At 38.3% G+C, this 15,000-nt stretch overlaps 1 protein-coding gene across 1 annotated transcript in view; it reads right to left on the reverse strand.

The window, feature by feature from the left end:
- Positions 1–346: 346 nt before the first annotated feature.
- LOC124802540 (protein expanded) overlaps positions 347–15,000 on the reverse strand; it is a 490,537-nt gene continuing 475,883 nt past the window's right edge. Inside the window, exons 18-19 of the mRNA XM_047263399.1 lie at positions 8,676–8,983; positions 347–5,109 (exon numbers count right to left, since the gene is read on the reverse strand). Of these exons, the coding sequence (XP_047119355.1) occupies positions 4,582–5,109; positions 8,676–8,983 (836 nt within the window). The 3' untranslated portion in view covers positions 347–4,581. The remainder of the gene's footprint in view (positions 5,110–8,675; positions 8,984–15,000) is intronic.

Raw genomic sequence — 15,000 nt, forward strand, 5'->3', positions numbered from 1 at the left:
CCTTGAGTTATTGATTTTTTTGCCCCCCCCCCCCCCCCCCCCAATTACAAATATAGCTTATGAGTAACACCATTAAGTCAGCATATGCCACAACATTCTGCTAAAAACACCATCACAGCCAGTGCATTTACGTAAATATAAACTATATAAAAAAAAGCGTATTGTTTGCCTAAAATATGGTTTTTCACTGTCAGGCCAAGAACTTTTCACCCCATAAAGTAAGTGTCACAAGTTTTAATAAGGTACACGCTATGTAAATGGTACCATATGACCTACAAATAAGAGATTTTTGGATAATTGGGTAACTATTAGGAGCACAAAGGTATTTGTTTTATAAAAACTGCAAATGATGATACATCACGATGCTTTTATACACATAATGTTTGTTTATGCAGGCTCACATACACGATGATTAAAGACAAAAAGTTGAGCAATTGACATTTTTACAATGAAATGTGGCCATGAAAACCAATTATGTTTGAACAATTACATACGTACATACAGTCATTAAATTAAGAAATGTATGGAAACAGACTAAAATGGCACCCTGAGAAACAGAAGCTTGCAAAGCTTCAAATAAATTGTTAGTGAGTTAAAAAGGGAAGTGATAATGCCATTCAGTAATGGTTATTGGTAAAGATATACAAATAATTTACTATCTGAAGTAGCAGAGGTGTAGCAGTATGGAAAATAATATAAACAAATGTCGTACTGTTCCTTTTCTTCCTAGGTGTGTCCGCACCTAATCCATTGCCAGATCAGCGAATGAAATGCTTGCATTTATTTTTTGACAAACAATGTAATTTCGTAAGTGACTATATTAATATTTCTGTAATACTTTAGTGCAGTACTATGCAACATAGTTTAAAAAGTTCTTCTTGGTTTTCTGTGGTGTTTGGATTAAACTGAGAATCCAAGTACAACAAACACAAGTATAAATGTACATTTCCACTAAGGTAACTACTTAGTTTTGTATGCAAGCTTTAAAATACATGTTGAATGGTGAAGCAGAAACAAAATATATTTTTTCCATCCTTTCAAATTATAATTGTTAGATCAGTTATATCTGAATTCCACACTGCTAGCACTTCTGATGTAGCATTGTCCTGGTTTTCAAGAAATTCAATGGGTATTTGTCAAGCTTTACACATGAAGAGCCAACTTAAATAGCATAAGATAGCACCAACTCTTCCTATAATCTTGTATCTTAGCTTGTCAAATTAAGTTAACTGTGAGCATATGGTATACAGTTTAGAACTTCCCACAAAATTCAGTATGTGTTCTTGAAACTGGAAATTGAATCCTACTCAGAAGGTTCCATATTTTGGTAACTATGTTATCTAAATAAATCATGCAAATTGTCTATAATTTCATAGGAAGACACGGAAATTAAAAATTACTTGTGTGGATGTATGGTAATTAGGTTTAAGTGGCTCGGTCGGTGGGTTATAACACAAATTTATGGGCTGAAAGCTAAGCCATAGCTTGTAAAAAGTTTTGAATGGATTGTTGAGCTCAAAAACACTGTAATTTGGAGAATATATTTGTATTTCAGTTATTTATATCTATTTATTAATATAAAAGCTTCTTACAACAGAAGCTTTATAATTTTAAATCTTCAGTTACGATTCATTTAATTCAACTTTGATAATAATCCATTTCATCACTCAAAACACCCTCCATAGAATGAGGTAATGTCTCTGTTCAATGATACAATTACAATACAAGTTCCATTCCAGTGCATAAATACTTGGCAGTCGAAATGGCAAGCATTATGTCACTTACAACTTATTTTCTTTAAAAACTGACACAATATTCTATGGAGGAGCACAGTCACCCACTGCTTTTACACTACACCTGCAGATGAAGTAACAGTTTTCACTCCTACAAGAATTGATGTCACAAGTCCATACTTAATCAAATTTCAGTACATATCAGCATTGCATGTAGGCAGTAAATCAGTGGGTGTATTTTCCTTTCTGCAGCTACTGTTGCAAATTCAGATGGAACTGCGAGTGGAGCAGAGCTCTCCAGTTCAGACTCTCATACTTTTGCAGCTATTTGCTTTATGCAACAATCAAAATGCTAAATCTCCTTATCTATAGTGCAGTAAATGCATTCAGCCACATTAATGATTAATAAATGTATCAAATGCATAAGTATAACAGAAATTATGATAATGCTGTCACAGATACTTTTTGTCTGTTGGCTTATGCCCAGTCTCTGACCAAAGTTCAGATAGCATCCACTCAGGTTCACCAACAAGAAAAACTAATGGATACATACAAACTGTTAAATCATCCACCATTTTGAAAATCCATTACAATTTGCCCCTAAGGTCATGTATATCACAACAGCAGTAAAATGTAAATTATTTTAAGTTTCTATATCTTCTAATTCTTATCGTGAACACAAGTGAAGGCCAAGATTTCAGAGACTGTGCTAAGCACCAAGCAATTGCTTTAAGACTGAACTGTAATAAAAACATCTGTAAGGGAATAAAACTTAACAGTAATAGCCTCAAGTGAATATGTCACTAACTGTATTTGCATTGCTGCAGATAGTGACGTAACAGAGACACAGGGAATAGCAGGTACATTTCACAATGCTGCAGGGATAATGTTGTGGAATTCTTATATCTCGTTGGAAATTAAGAAATACTCTGTCTTTCCTTTAGTGTTCTAACCTGAATATTTATGGCAACATAAACTTTCGGAGAACACCTATATTTTCTAATATTTACAAATCCTTAGAGCAATGCTTCACGGGCACAAATCTTAGATTTAAAAATATAAAAAAACTTTCTAAACAGTAATATATTTCAGGGTATAAGCTTTTCATTTCTTCAGCTTCCATGAAAGCTTTTCATGAAAGTTTCCCATTAGAATTGGTTTATTCAGAAACAAGAATGCACCATACTGTAATGGTTACATCCTAGAATGGAGGGAAAAAAAGAGACAGAAATAAAAAATGAATGAGAAAGAGGGGAGAAGTGGTGATAAAGAGGAGGAGGAAGAGGAAAGAAAATCCAGTTAGCTGACCAAAAATGAAGTAAGACAAGTCAATCAAATTTAACATACAACATCTCTGGATATTTTGCTAAAATGTAAGATTCAAGAAAAATCAAATCCCAAGGACTTTTGTGTAGCGCGGTTATTATTCATTCTTACAGAATGATGAAACAGTTCTGATGAGAACATGAGCAACGATCTCAAATAATGGGTCATTAGAAGATAAGAGAAGACAGTTGAGCAAAGCGACCAAGATGTATAATACTTTTCTTTCTCCCACTAAATTAAGTAACCAACAAGGCTACTCCATGTTCTATCAATAACAATCTAAGATGATGTTTTGTCAAGACTGTGACATAAAGTGAAATTCTGTTCTAATAAAATTGGTATTAATTTTCAATCATCTTTACATAAAACAATGACTGAAACAACACCAAGTTTCTTAAAATTCATTCAAAACCCTTATCTGTCATTTGTGCAGTTTTTGTGCCTTCTAACTTAGTGCTTCATTTAAACATTTAGTGTTGTGAGAGATTATGGTACATGTCTAATAATTTGCTCTGTTGCCCTGTGTGTGTGTGTGTGTGTGTGTGTGTGTGTGTGGGCACACGTGCGCACCTGCACATTGTTTGTTATCTTCTCAGGTCATGAATGGGCACACATTGTGTTTTAGTCTGAAGCACCAAATATTCAATGAGATAGAAGATATTCATTTGTTTTTCAGTAGTCTTACATCCATCAATTGGATAAATGTATAAACAACAGATGGGTCCCTCTCCTCCTGGAGTATGAGAGTCTTTTCTAACCTTTATCAACCTATCCCTCTTTACACCCAAGGAAGGAACTAAGACTTCTCATAGCTGGGATAGTTCATTGTCTTTTCTATCACCTATTAGATGGATAGACTGGAGAACTAATGAGGAGGCACTCAATTGATCTGAGGGGGGGAGGGGGGGTAGAAATTTATGGCACAACTTCACTAAGATGAGGGATTGGTTGATAGGATGTCAGCCATCCAGTAATGTTAATATTGCAATGGAGGGGAGTGTGAGAGTAAACATAATAGAGGGAGGCCAATGCTTGGCTGGGTAGCAGCTTCAAATGGATGTGGGATGCAGCAGTTGCTGAGGCTTTCACAGGATAGGCTAGAGAGGAGAATTGTCTTAAACCTAACAATTTTTGCTTCTCTTTTGTTGGTTCTTTCTATCTCCATCATCCACACCATCCCTGCCAAGCACTATTACAGGGGGGAAAATCTATTGGGTGCAATCCTTCTGTACTGCCATCCTACAAACCAATATTTCTATAAATGAAAAGAAAAAGAAAGTACCCTGTTTTTAATATATATGTGTTGAGTTACCACATATTCCACATACATTTCCCTGCTGCATGTACAACTTAACTCACAAAAGTACTCACATAAAATTTTCTCATCTGAAACAATAGTTCATTTTTGAGTAAAACTACAGACACATTAATTATTTCATATGTTACAACAGAGTAAATGTTTTCTCAGTCACACTGTGCCTCTGTTATTTTGATGCCAATGACAGTAAAAGTCCACATCTTGTCATGGCATTATGGTATCTCTGCGACCCACATTCCTTCCCTCGTTCTTTATAGCACCAGAACTTGTGCTCACTGAAGAGCAGGGATGAGTGTGAACATGTGTTCCTGATGATGCCTTCCTTCTGGGCTTAGAAATCTGTGTTGTGGACAATCCTGACACAGGATACTTGAGCTTGCTTGTCCCAAGTCCTGATAGAAGTGTTCCACCACTTACACCTGAGAGTTTTCTGCTGCCATTCCCACTACCTACATTTGAAGATGGCACCTCTACACTGGCTGGGACTTCTGTAGTTCCCTCTGAAGATCTTGAGGGCTGACGGCGACGGGGATGTCTCGGCATTACAAAAGCATTTGTCTGTTCCAGCAAGGAGCGGTCATTGCACAATGCAGATATGAGTGGCAGGTCCAGATTCTTACTCTTTTCACGAAGAGTACGTATATCGAGCACACCCTCTGGTTCTGCATCCCTCTGTGGCTCAGGAACAGCTGGGCAGGTTGCTTTCTCAGGAGTCGTAACAGGAACAGTAATCTGAAAAAATAGCAGAAGATTAATCTTCATCAATGTAGTGACAAATTTTATCATTTAAATTAAGTGAATGGCTCAATAACAGAGCACTGGTAGGTTTCTGTGCTGCAACTGTTTAGTAAATGTAATTACATGAGCTGCTCTCTTCAGTAAAGAGCATGATAATATCCACATTGTTTGTACTACAACCACTCTTAATATGGAAAAATGTAAAACCTGAAGGCTTTAGACAGCAATACTTAAAGAAATTTTGAGGATACTACTGAAAAGAGAGCCTAGAGTAGGAATGTTAAAAACAGGACATATAAAGTGGATGTTACTTGTTTAGTTCTGATAATGACACATTCCAGTTATTCACCATTTCTGCTCTTGTTTGATAATGACTTAATGTTGTTGATGTCCAGCACTGGATTAATTACCATATTAAATTTCCTAAAGGGAATTTAGGGAATAAACAATAGGCATAATCCGTATCATTTCAGGCAGTGGGGTTACCTTCATAGTCTCGGATGTTATTGAATTTAGCATATGTTAAAATTCTACAAAAAAAAAAATCCTGCCCTGAGACACAGGCCTCCAAAGAAGACACTGCAAACACCATTTTGAAGATGCAAATTTCGGAAAAATTTTTAATATGCTCTTTGGAAATATCTGTCAAAGTTCTTTTACTGTCACCTTTTGAATTTTTTTTTTTTTTATAATTTACAGAAAAAAATTTTTTTTTCAAGAATGCCAATCCAGAAAAGTTAACTTTTTAAATTTTTATTATTATTATTATTATTATTATTATTATTATTATTAGTACCATGTAGTACTATATTCTCTGTAAAGGAGAGCTTCCACTTTTAAGGTGGACAGGCTTTATTTGAAGAAATCATTTTTTTAACTTTCAAGGGTAATGTATGTCTTCACTGAGGTTGTTTCTTACTAACTTCTTTATTATATATCTAAAAACAAAGATGATGTAACTTACCAAGCGAAAGCGTTGGCATGTTGATAGACACACAAACAAACACAGACACAAAATTCAAGCTTTCGCAACCAACGGTTGCTTCGTCAGGAAAGAGGGAAGGAGAGGGAAAGACGAAAGGATGTGGGTTTTAAGGGAGAGGGTAAGGAGTCATTCCAATCCCGGGAGCAGAAGGACTTACCTTAGGGAGAAAAAAGGACAGGTATACATTCGCACACGCACACACACATATCCATCCGCACATATACAGACACAAGCAGACATTTTCTTTGTTACAATGTTTATTTCTACTGTCGTTGCAGCAGTTACTTCTTATCACTTTCTTTGTTGCAGTTATTTCTTTTCACTTTCATTGTTGCAGATATTTCTTACACTTTATTGTAGTTTCTTGTCAGTTTCTTGGTTGTGGTTGTTCATTTCAGGTTTCTGTATTGTAGTTGTTCAGTACTAATTTGTTTATTGAAGAGGCTTCTAAAAAATCTGTGACCATCCAATGAGTTCTGTGTTTGTGAGAAAATTACCAGTTGACACAGTGCAGTGTCTTTTTCAAAGAGTCACTTTAAAAATCATTACCAGCTGTTTGAATTGAGTAAGTCACTTGTGCCAACTGACTGGGTGTACAGTGCTACATGTCACGGCAATTGTGATGGTGTAGGAGGCCTGATGAAGCACCATGTTACAAAATATAATCTTTCCAGACCAAATAAAGCTGTGATTCAGAATGCTGAGGATTTTATGAAAGCCATGAAATCTTAAACATCCACAGCCCTCATTGTTTTGTCCAAAGAGGAAATTGAAGGATTCCGTGAGCAGAAAAAAGAAGAATGATCAAAACAAATTACTCCTGTGAAAGGAATTCAGAAGACACATTTCTGGACTAACAGTGATGGGCAAACTCATATTGCATGCACTTTAAAGAGCAAGAAAGAAGAAATTTCGAATGTTCGGCGAACACCTCAGAAACTGCAGGATAATATTCAGATTCACAACCTGAGAAAGGGGATGTTTGTGGCGTGTGTGTATGACTGTGACTGGTGGATTGCAGAGATTATAGGCACCAGTTATGAGTCAAACAAAACTATAGTGAACTTTATGCTACCACATGGACCAGCTGCTGGGTATAGGTTTCCAGCTTAAGGATAGCAACAACGTCATCAGTGCTCACTTCCTATTCACAATTCTTTTTTAAGATTTATGTGCTCCAGTTCCTATGGGTCAACAGAAAGGCATCACTCTATGTCAAAGGAAGATACTGAAACAGTGGAACACATTTTTAGTTCACTGACTGGCTAATTTCAGTACAAAACAAAGTGCACAGAAGTTGTATAAATTGAAACCTTTAAGTCTTTGGCCTTTCACATACATTTTGGAACCATTTAAAATGCTTGAAAAAGTCTCTTACTCATCTTTCAAAACTAAAATTATGTTAAATAAGGCTAGGTTTTGATTTTTATGAGCCTTTTCCGTGATAATGTGGTAATAAAACCGGTTTTATGCACGGCAAAAATTTCAATTGTTTCTAAAACCTGTTCAACCTAAAAGTGGAAGCTCTCCTTTTCAGGGAATGTAGAACTGTATGGTACTGATCAACAGAAAAAAATCAAAATTTTATAGATTGGCATTTTTGTAAAAAAAGAAAAAAGAAAAAAAATTTTAAATCCATAAATTAAAAAAAGTTCAGAACGCTATAGTGAAAGAACTTTGACAGGTAAGTCCTAATGGAGAATTTATTTGTAATCATAAAGCAATTATGTTTCAAATTTAAAAAATATATATATATCTAGAACTGTTCCAGAGATACAGCAATACAGCACCTTAAAATTTTTTCCAAAAATCGCATCTTCAAAATGGCATGCACAGTCTCCTCTTTGGATGGCTGTATCTCAGAGCAGAAATTTTTTTGGAGAAAACAAAAAACACATTTTCCTTACTTAGTCCTTCATTTTAACATATACTAAATTCAATAATATCCAAGACTATGAAGGTAAGATTTCCTCCTACCATGCCTGAATTGATATGGACTATGCCAATAGCTACAGACAGTTATTTTTAGACTCAACTACATTTAGTGAGTTAGCTGAAAAACAAATAATAAATAGGTAATATGACTCTGATGGTCAAACGTTAACAATAAAACATTCTGATGAGTTCGAGGCGAAAAATACAAGATAATTATTGGACAACAAAATCCTACATAACATCTCAGTAAAAAAGTATGGAGAAACATTGTAGAAAGACCACTGAAAAACTCTTAAATGGCAGTACAGGTGAATAATTAGCCAGTTACTAAATATATTTCTACATCATTAAAATTTTTGTTTTTCTGAAAGAGAGATGTGGGTAAACTCCTCTCATGTCAAGAAGAGAGAAACCAGTCTAAATGTAGTTTAAACAGGTGAAAATAGTAGCAAAGAGATAGAACACAGAGAGGAAATGAATTCAACAGCAATAAAGCTTTTATAAATACAGATATAGGGCATAATAGCGAGACACAAGTATATTGAAAATTCCTTCAGGTTAAAAACAACAAACAAGCGATAATTATCAACCTGAATCACATAAAGTTGTAACAACAAAATTATGTGAACTAGGAACTCACTGGCTGGTCATAGGGCGGAGGCGGCGGTGGAGGTGGGAGTCGACGATAACCGTGGGTTACGGGTGGTGGTGCAGGCACTGGCCTGTCATACGTATGAGGTGCACATATTGCTGAAATGCCTGTTGAGCATCCCAACAGATCTTCATGGGAGCGTGCCCCTCGCAATATATCTCCACCGAGGGCACGATGTGAAGATGGGGCATACTGGTACCGAGCTGCACTCTGATGATGGAGTGGACGTGACAGCGTCGGTGGACCCAGCAGACTCTCCGTTGAGCAAGAATATGCAGGAAAGCCGCGGCGTAAACCTGTAGCAGAAACAATTGGAAGTTTAGAAACAACTGTATGAGAAATTTTGCGGAAAAACTGTTACTGACAACTTTGTGAATGAGGTGGCAGACATATAGAATATGAAACTTACTGTCACATGTGATGTGGATTGCCACGTTGTATTATGACACAGCCAATATTGAAACAATAGTTAATTCCCACCAAGTATTTTAATATGAAATATCACTTTGAGCCTCCCCCCGAACCATTATTGACCTCATCGTTGGTGGGGTGGCTTCCGTGCCTCAGCAATACAGATACCCACACCGTAAGTTCAACCATAATGGAGGGGTAATTGTTGAGGCGGCAAACAAACGTGTGATTCCTGAAGAGGAGCAGCAGCCTTTTCAACAGTTGCACAGGCAACAGTCTTGATGCTTTGACTGATCTGGCCTCATAACATCAACGAAAATGGCCTTACTGTGCGTCATTTTTCCTGAGGGCATGCAGCTCTCCTGCATGGTTAAATGACGATGGCACTGAGTAAAATATTCCAGAGGTGAAATAGTCAACTATTCAAATCTCTGGAAAGGGACTGCACAGGTGGATATCGTTATCAGGAGACACAAAGCTGGCATTCTATGGATAGGAGTGTGGAATGTTAGATCCCTTAATCGTGCAGGTAAGTTAGAAAATTTTAAAAGGGAAACAGATAGGTTGAAGATAGATACACTATGTGATTGAAAGTATATGGGCCCCTGGCTGAAAATGACTTACAAGTCCATGGCACCCTTCATCGGTAATGCTGGAATTCAATATGGCGTTGGCCCACCCTTAGCGTTGATGACAGCTTCCACTCTCGCAGGCATTTGTTCAGTCAGGTGCTGGAAGGTTTCTTGGGGAATGGGAGCCCATTCTTCATGGAGTGCTGCACTGAGGAGAGGTATCGACGTCGGTCAGTGAGGTCTGGCACGAAGTCGGCATTCCAAAACATCCCAAAGGTATTCAGTAGGATTCAGGTCACAAGTCTGTGCAGGCCAGTTCATTACAGGGATGTTATTGTTGTGTAACCACTCCACCACAGGCTGTGCATTACGAACTGGAGCTCGATTGTGTTGAGAGATGCAATCACCATCCCTTAACTGTTCATCAACAGTGGGAAGGAAAAAGGTGCTTAAAACATCAATGTAGGCCTGTGTTGTGATAGTGCCACACAAAACAACAAGGAGTGCAAGTCCCCTCCATGAAAAACATGACTACACCATAAAACCACCACCTTCGAATTTTACTGTTGCCAGTACACATGCTGGCAGAGGACATTCACCGGGCATTTGCCATACCCACACCCCGCCATCGAATCGTCCCACTGTGTACCATGATTTTTCACTCCACACAACATTTTTCCACTGTTCAATCATCCAATGTTTACACTTCTTACACCAAGCAAGGCGTCATTTGGCATTTATCTGCATGGTGTGTGGCTTATGAGCAGTCACTTGACCATGAAATCCAAGTTTTCTCACCTCCCACCTAACTGTCACACACTTGCAGTGGATCCTGATGCAGTTTGGAATTCCTGTGTGATGGTCTGGATAGATGTCTGCCTATTACACATTACGAACCTCTTCAACTGTCGGCGGTCTCTGTCAGTCGACAGACGAAGTCGGCCTGTACACTTTTGTGCTGTATATGTCCCTTCACATTTCCATTTCAGCATCACATCGGAAACAGTGGACCTTCAGATGTTTAGGAATGTGGAATATGTACAGACATATGACACAAGTAACACCCAATCACCTGACCACATTAGAAGTCCGTGAGTTCTGTGGAGTGCCCCATTCTGCTCTCTCACGATGTTTAATGATTACTGAGGTCGATGATATGTAGTAGCTGGCAGTAGGTGGCAGCAGAATGTAATTAATATGAAAAATATATGTTTTGGGGGGTGTCTGGTTATTTTTTATCACTCAGTGCATAGTGGGAATTGGTGATGTTTGGTGGCAAGAGGAACAGGACTTCTGGTTAGGTGAACACAAGATTATCAATACAAAATGAAATAGGTGTAACACAGGAGTGGGTTTAATAATGAGTAAGAAAACAGGAATGCACGTAAGCTACTATGAACAGCACAGTGAATGTGTTACTGTAGCCAAGATAGACATGAAGCCAACACTGATGACAATAGTACAATCGTTGAATTTAGGTCCTCCAGTTATGCAAAACATGTTTTCTCAAAGTTCCCAAACATTTTTCTGCACCTCTGTGTGATCATCAATGATTTTCTGTTTTATTTAATCTGTAATGTGAACATTTTCACTGTTGTTGTTGTGGTCTTCAGTCCTGAGACTGGTTTGATGCAGCTCTCCATGCTACCCTATCCTGTGCAAGCTTCTTCATCTCCCAGTACTTACTGCAACCCACATCCTTCTGAATCTGTTTAGTGTATTCATCTCTTGGTCTCCCTCTATGATTTTTACCCTCCACGCTGCCCTCCAACGCTAAATTTGTGATCCCTTGATGCCTCAGAACATGTCCTACTAACCGGTCCCTTCTTTTTGTCAAGTTGTGCCACATACTCCTCTTCTCCCCAATTCTATTCAATACTTCATCATTAGTTATGTGAACTACCCATCTAATCTTCAGCATTCTTCTGTAGCACCACATTTCAAAAGCTTCTATTCTCTTCTTGTCCAAACTATTTATCATCCATGTTTCACTTCCATACATGGCTACACTCCATACAAATGCTTTTAGAAACGACTTCCTGACACTTAAATCTATACTCGATGTTAACAAATTTCTCTTTTTCAGAAACGCTTTCCTTGCCATTGCCAGTCTACATTTTATATCCTCTCTACTTCGACCATCATCAGTTATTTTGCTCCCCAAATAGCAAAACTCCTTTACTACCTTAAGTGTCTCATTTCCTAATCTAATTCCCTCAGCATCACCCGACTTAATTCAACTACATTCCATTATCCTCGTTTTGCTTTTGTTGATGTTCATCTTATATCCTCCTTTCAAGACACTGTCGCGTCCGTTCAATTGCTCTTCCAAGTCCTTTGCTGTCTCTGATAGAATTACAATGTCATCGGCAAACCTCAAAGTTTTTATTTCTTCTCCATGGATTTTAATACCTACTCCGAATTTTTCTTTTGTTTCCTTTACTGCTTGCTCAATATACAGATTGAATAACATCGGGGAGAGGCTACAACCTTGTCTCGCTCCCTTCCCAACCACTGCCTCCCTTTCATGCCCCTCGACTCTCATAACTGCCATCTGGTTTCTGTACAAATTTCGTTCCCTGTGTTTTACCCCTGCCACCTTTAGAATTTGAAAGAGAGTATTCCAGTCAACATTGTCAAAAGCTTTCTCTCAGTCTACAAATACTAGAAAAGTAGGTTTGCCTTTCCTTAATCTTTCTTCTAAGATAAGTCGTAAGGTCAGTATTGCCTCACGTGTTCCAACATTTCTACGGAATCCAAACTGATCTTCCCCAAGGTCGGCTTCCACCAGTTTTTCCATTCGTCTGTAAAGAATTCGCGTTAGTATTTTGCAGCTGTGGCTTATTAAACTGATAGTTCGGTAATTTTCACATCTGTCAACACCTGCTTTCTTTGGGATTGGAATTATTATATTCTTCTTGAAGTCTGAGGGTATTTCGCCTATCTCATACATCTTGCTCACCAGATGGTAGAGTTTTGTCAGGACTGGCTCTCCCAAGGCCGTCAGTAGTTCTAATGGAATGTTGTCTACTCCCAGGGCCTTGTTTCGACTCAGGTCTTTCAGTACTCTGTCAAACTCTTCACGCAGTATCATATCTCCCATTTCGTCTTCATTTACATCCTCTTCCATTTCCATAATATTGTCCTCAAGTACATCGCCCTTGTATAGACCCCCTATATACTCCTTCCACCTTTCTGCTTTCCCTTCTTTGCTTAGAACTGGGTTTCCATCTGAGCTCTTGATATTCATACAAGTGGTTCTCCTTTCTCCAAAGGTCTCTTTAATTTTCCTGTAGGCAGTATCTATCTTACCCCTAGTGAGATAAGCCTCTACATCCTTACATTTGTCCTCTAGCCATCCCTGCTTAGCCATTTTGCACTTCCAGTCGATCTCATTTTTGAGACGTCTATATTCCTTTTTGCCTGCTTCATTTACTGCATTTTTATATTTTCTCCTCTCATCAATTAAGTTCAATATTTCTTCTGTTACCCAAGGAGTTCTACTAGCCCTCGTCTTTTTACCTACTTGATCCTCTGCTGCCTTCACTACTTCATCCCTCAGAGCTACCCATCCTCCTTCTACTGTACTTCTTTCCACCATTCCTGTCAATTGTTCCCTTATGCTCTCCCTGAAACTCTGTACAACCTCTGGTTCTTTCAGTTTATCCAGGTCCCATCTCCTTAAATTCCCACCTTTTGGCGGTTTCTTCAGTTTTAATCTACAGTTCATAACGAATAGATTGTGGTCAGAGTCCACATCTGACCCTGGAAATGTCTTACAATTTAAAACCTGGTTCCTAAATCTCTGTCTTACCATTATATAATCTATCTGATACCTTCTAGTATCTCCAGAATTCTTCCACGTATACAACCTTCTTTCATGATTCTTGAACCAAGTGTTAGCTATGATTAAGTTATGCTCTGTGCAAAACTCTACCCGGCGGCTTCCTCTTTCATTTCTTAGCCCCAATCCATTTTCACCTACTATGTTTCCTTCTCTCCCTTTTCCTAGTCTCGAATTCCAGTCACCCATGACTATTAAATTTTCGTCTCCCTTCACTACCTGAATAATTTCTTTTATCTCATCATACATTTCTTCAATTTCTTCATCATCTGCAGAGCTAGTTGGCACATAAACTTCTACTACTGTAGTAGGCGTGGGTTTCGTGTCTATCTTGGCCACAATAATGCGTCCACTATGCTGCTTGTAGTAGCTTACCTGCAAACCTATTTTTTTTATTCATTATTAAACCTACTCCTGCATTACCCCTATTTGATTTGGTGTTTATAACCCCGTATTCACCTGACCAAAAGTCTTGTTCCTCCTGCCACTGAACTTCGCTAATTCCCACTATATCTAACTTTAACCTATCCATTTCCCTTTTTAAATTTTCTAATCTACCTGCCCGGTTAAGGGATCTGATGTTCCACGCTCCGATCCGTAGAGCGCCAGTTTTCTTTCTCCTGACAACGACGTCCTCTTGAGTAGTACCCGCCCGGAGATCCGAATGGGGGACTATTTTACCTCCGGAATATTTTACCCAAGAGGACGCCATCATCATTTATCCATACAGTGAAGCTGCATGCCCTCGGGAAAAATTACGGCCGTAGTTTCTCCTTGCTTTCAGCCGTCTGCAGTACCAGCACAGCAAGGCCGTTTTGGTTAATGTTGCAAGGCCAGGTCAGTCAATCATCCGGACTGTTGCCCCTGCAACTACTGAAAAGGCTGCTGCCCCTCTTCAGGAACCACACGTTTGTCTGGCCTCTCAACAGATACCACTCCATTGTGGTTGCACCTGTGGTACGGCCATCTGTATCGCTGAGGCATTTTTACTAAATGATTACAAAATTACTGTAATATATAGTTTAAACAACTTTTGTTTCTGTTAGTTAATACCTTTACATTCGGTTTGTATGATTTTTCAGGACCCTTTGCATATTATTTCGTACTGGTAGTTTGTCATCTGCAACCAAGTGATGTTGATGAGAAATTTTGTTGGGAGTTAACCTATCATTTTATGCTTTAAACGTAATTTAGTTTATTGTGATATTTCGCGCATATATTTGTTTTTACGTACATTTTTGTGTGGCAAGCCCTTTTTCCCCAGAATTCTGATGAGGTGTTGTGGAGCACACATAAATATAACACATATTTTCAGAAATTTGGTTGTAAAAAGCACTTTACACTTCACCAAACCCCTTGTAATTGTGGTTATTGTGTGTCCCAGCCCAGTCAGTGTTCATGTGTTCACCAGTGAGTTTGGTGCCAAATTTGAATTTTGTTTACATTTTGTGTGTGTGTGTGTGTGTGTGTGTGTGTGTGTGTGTGT

The sequence above is a fragment of the Schistocerca piceifrons genome, chromosome 6, assembly GCF_021461385.2.
Source record: "Schistocerca piceifrons isolate TAMUIC-IGC-003096 chromosome 6, iqSchPice1.1, whole genome shotgun sequence".
Taxonomy (NCBI): domain Eukaryota; kingdom Metazoa; phylum Arthropoda; class Insecta; order Orthoptera; family Acrididae; genus Schistocerca; species Schistocerca piceifrons.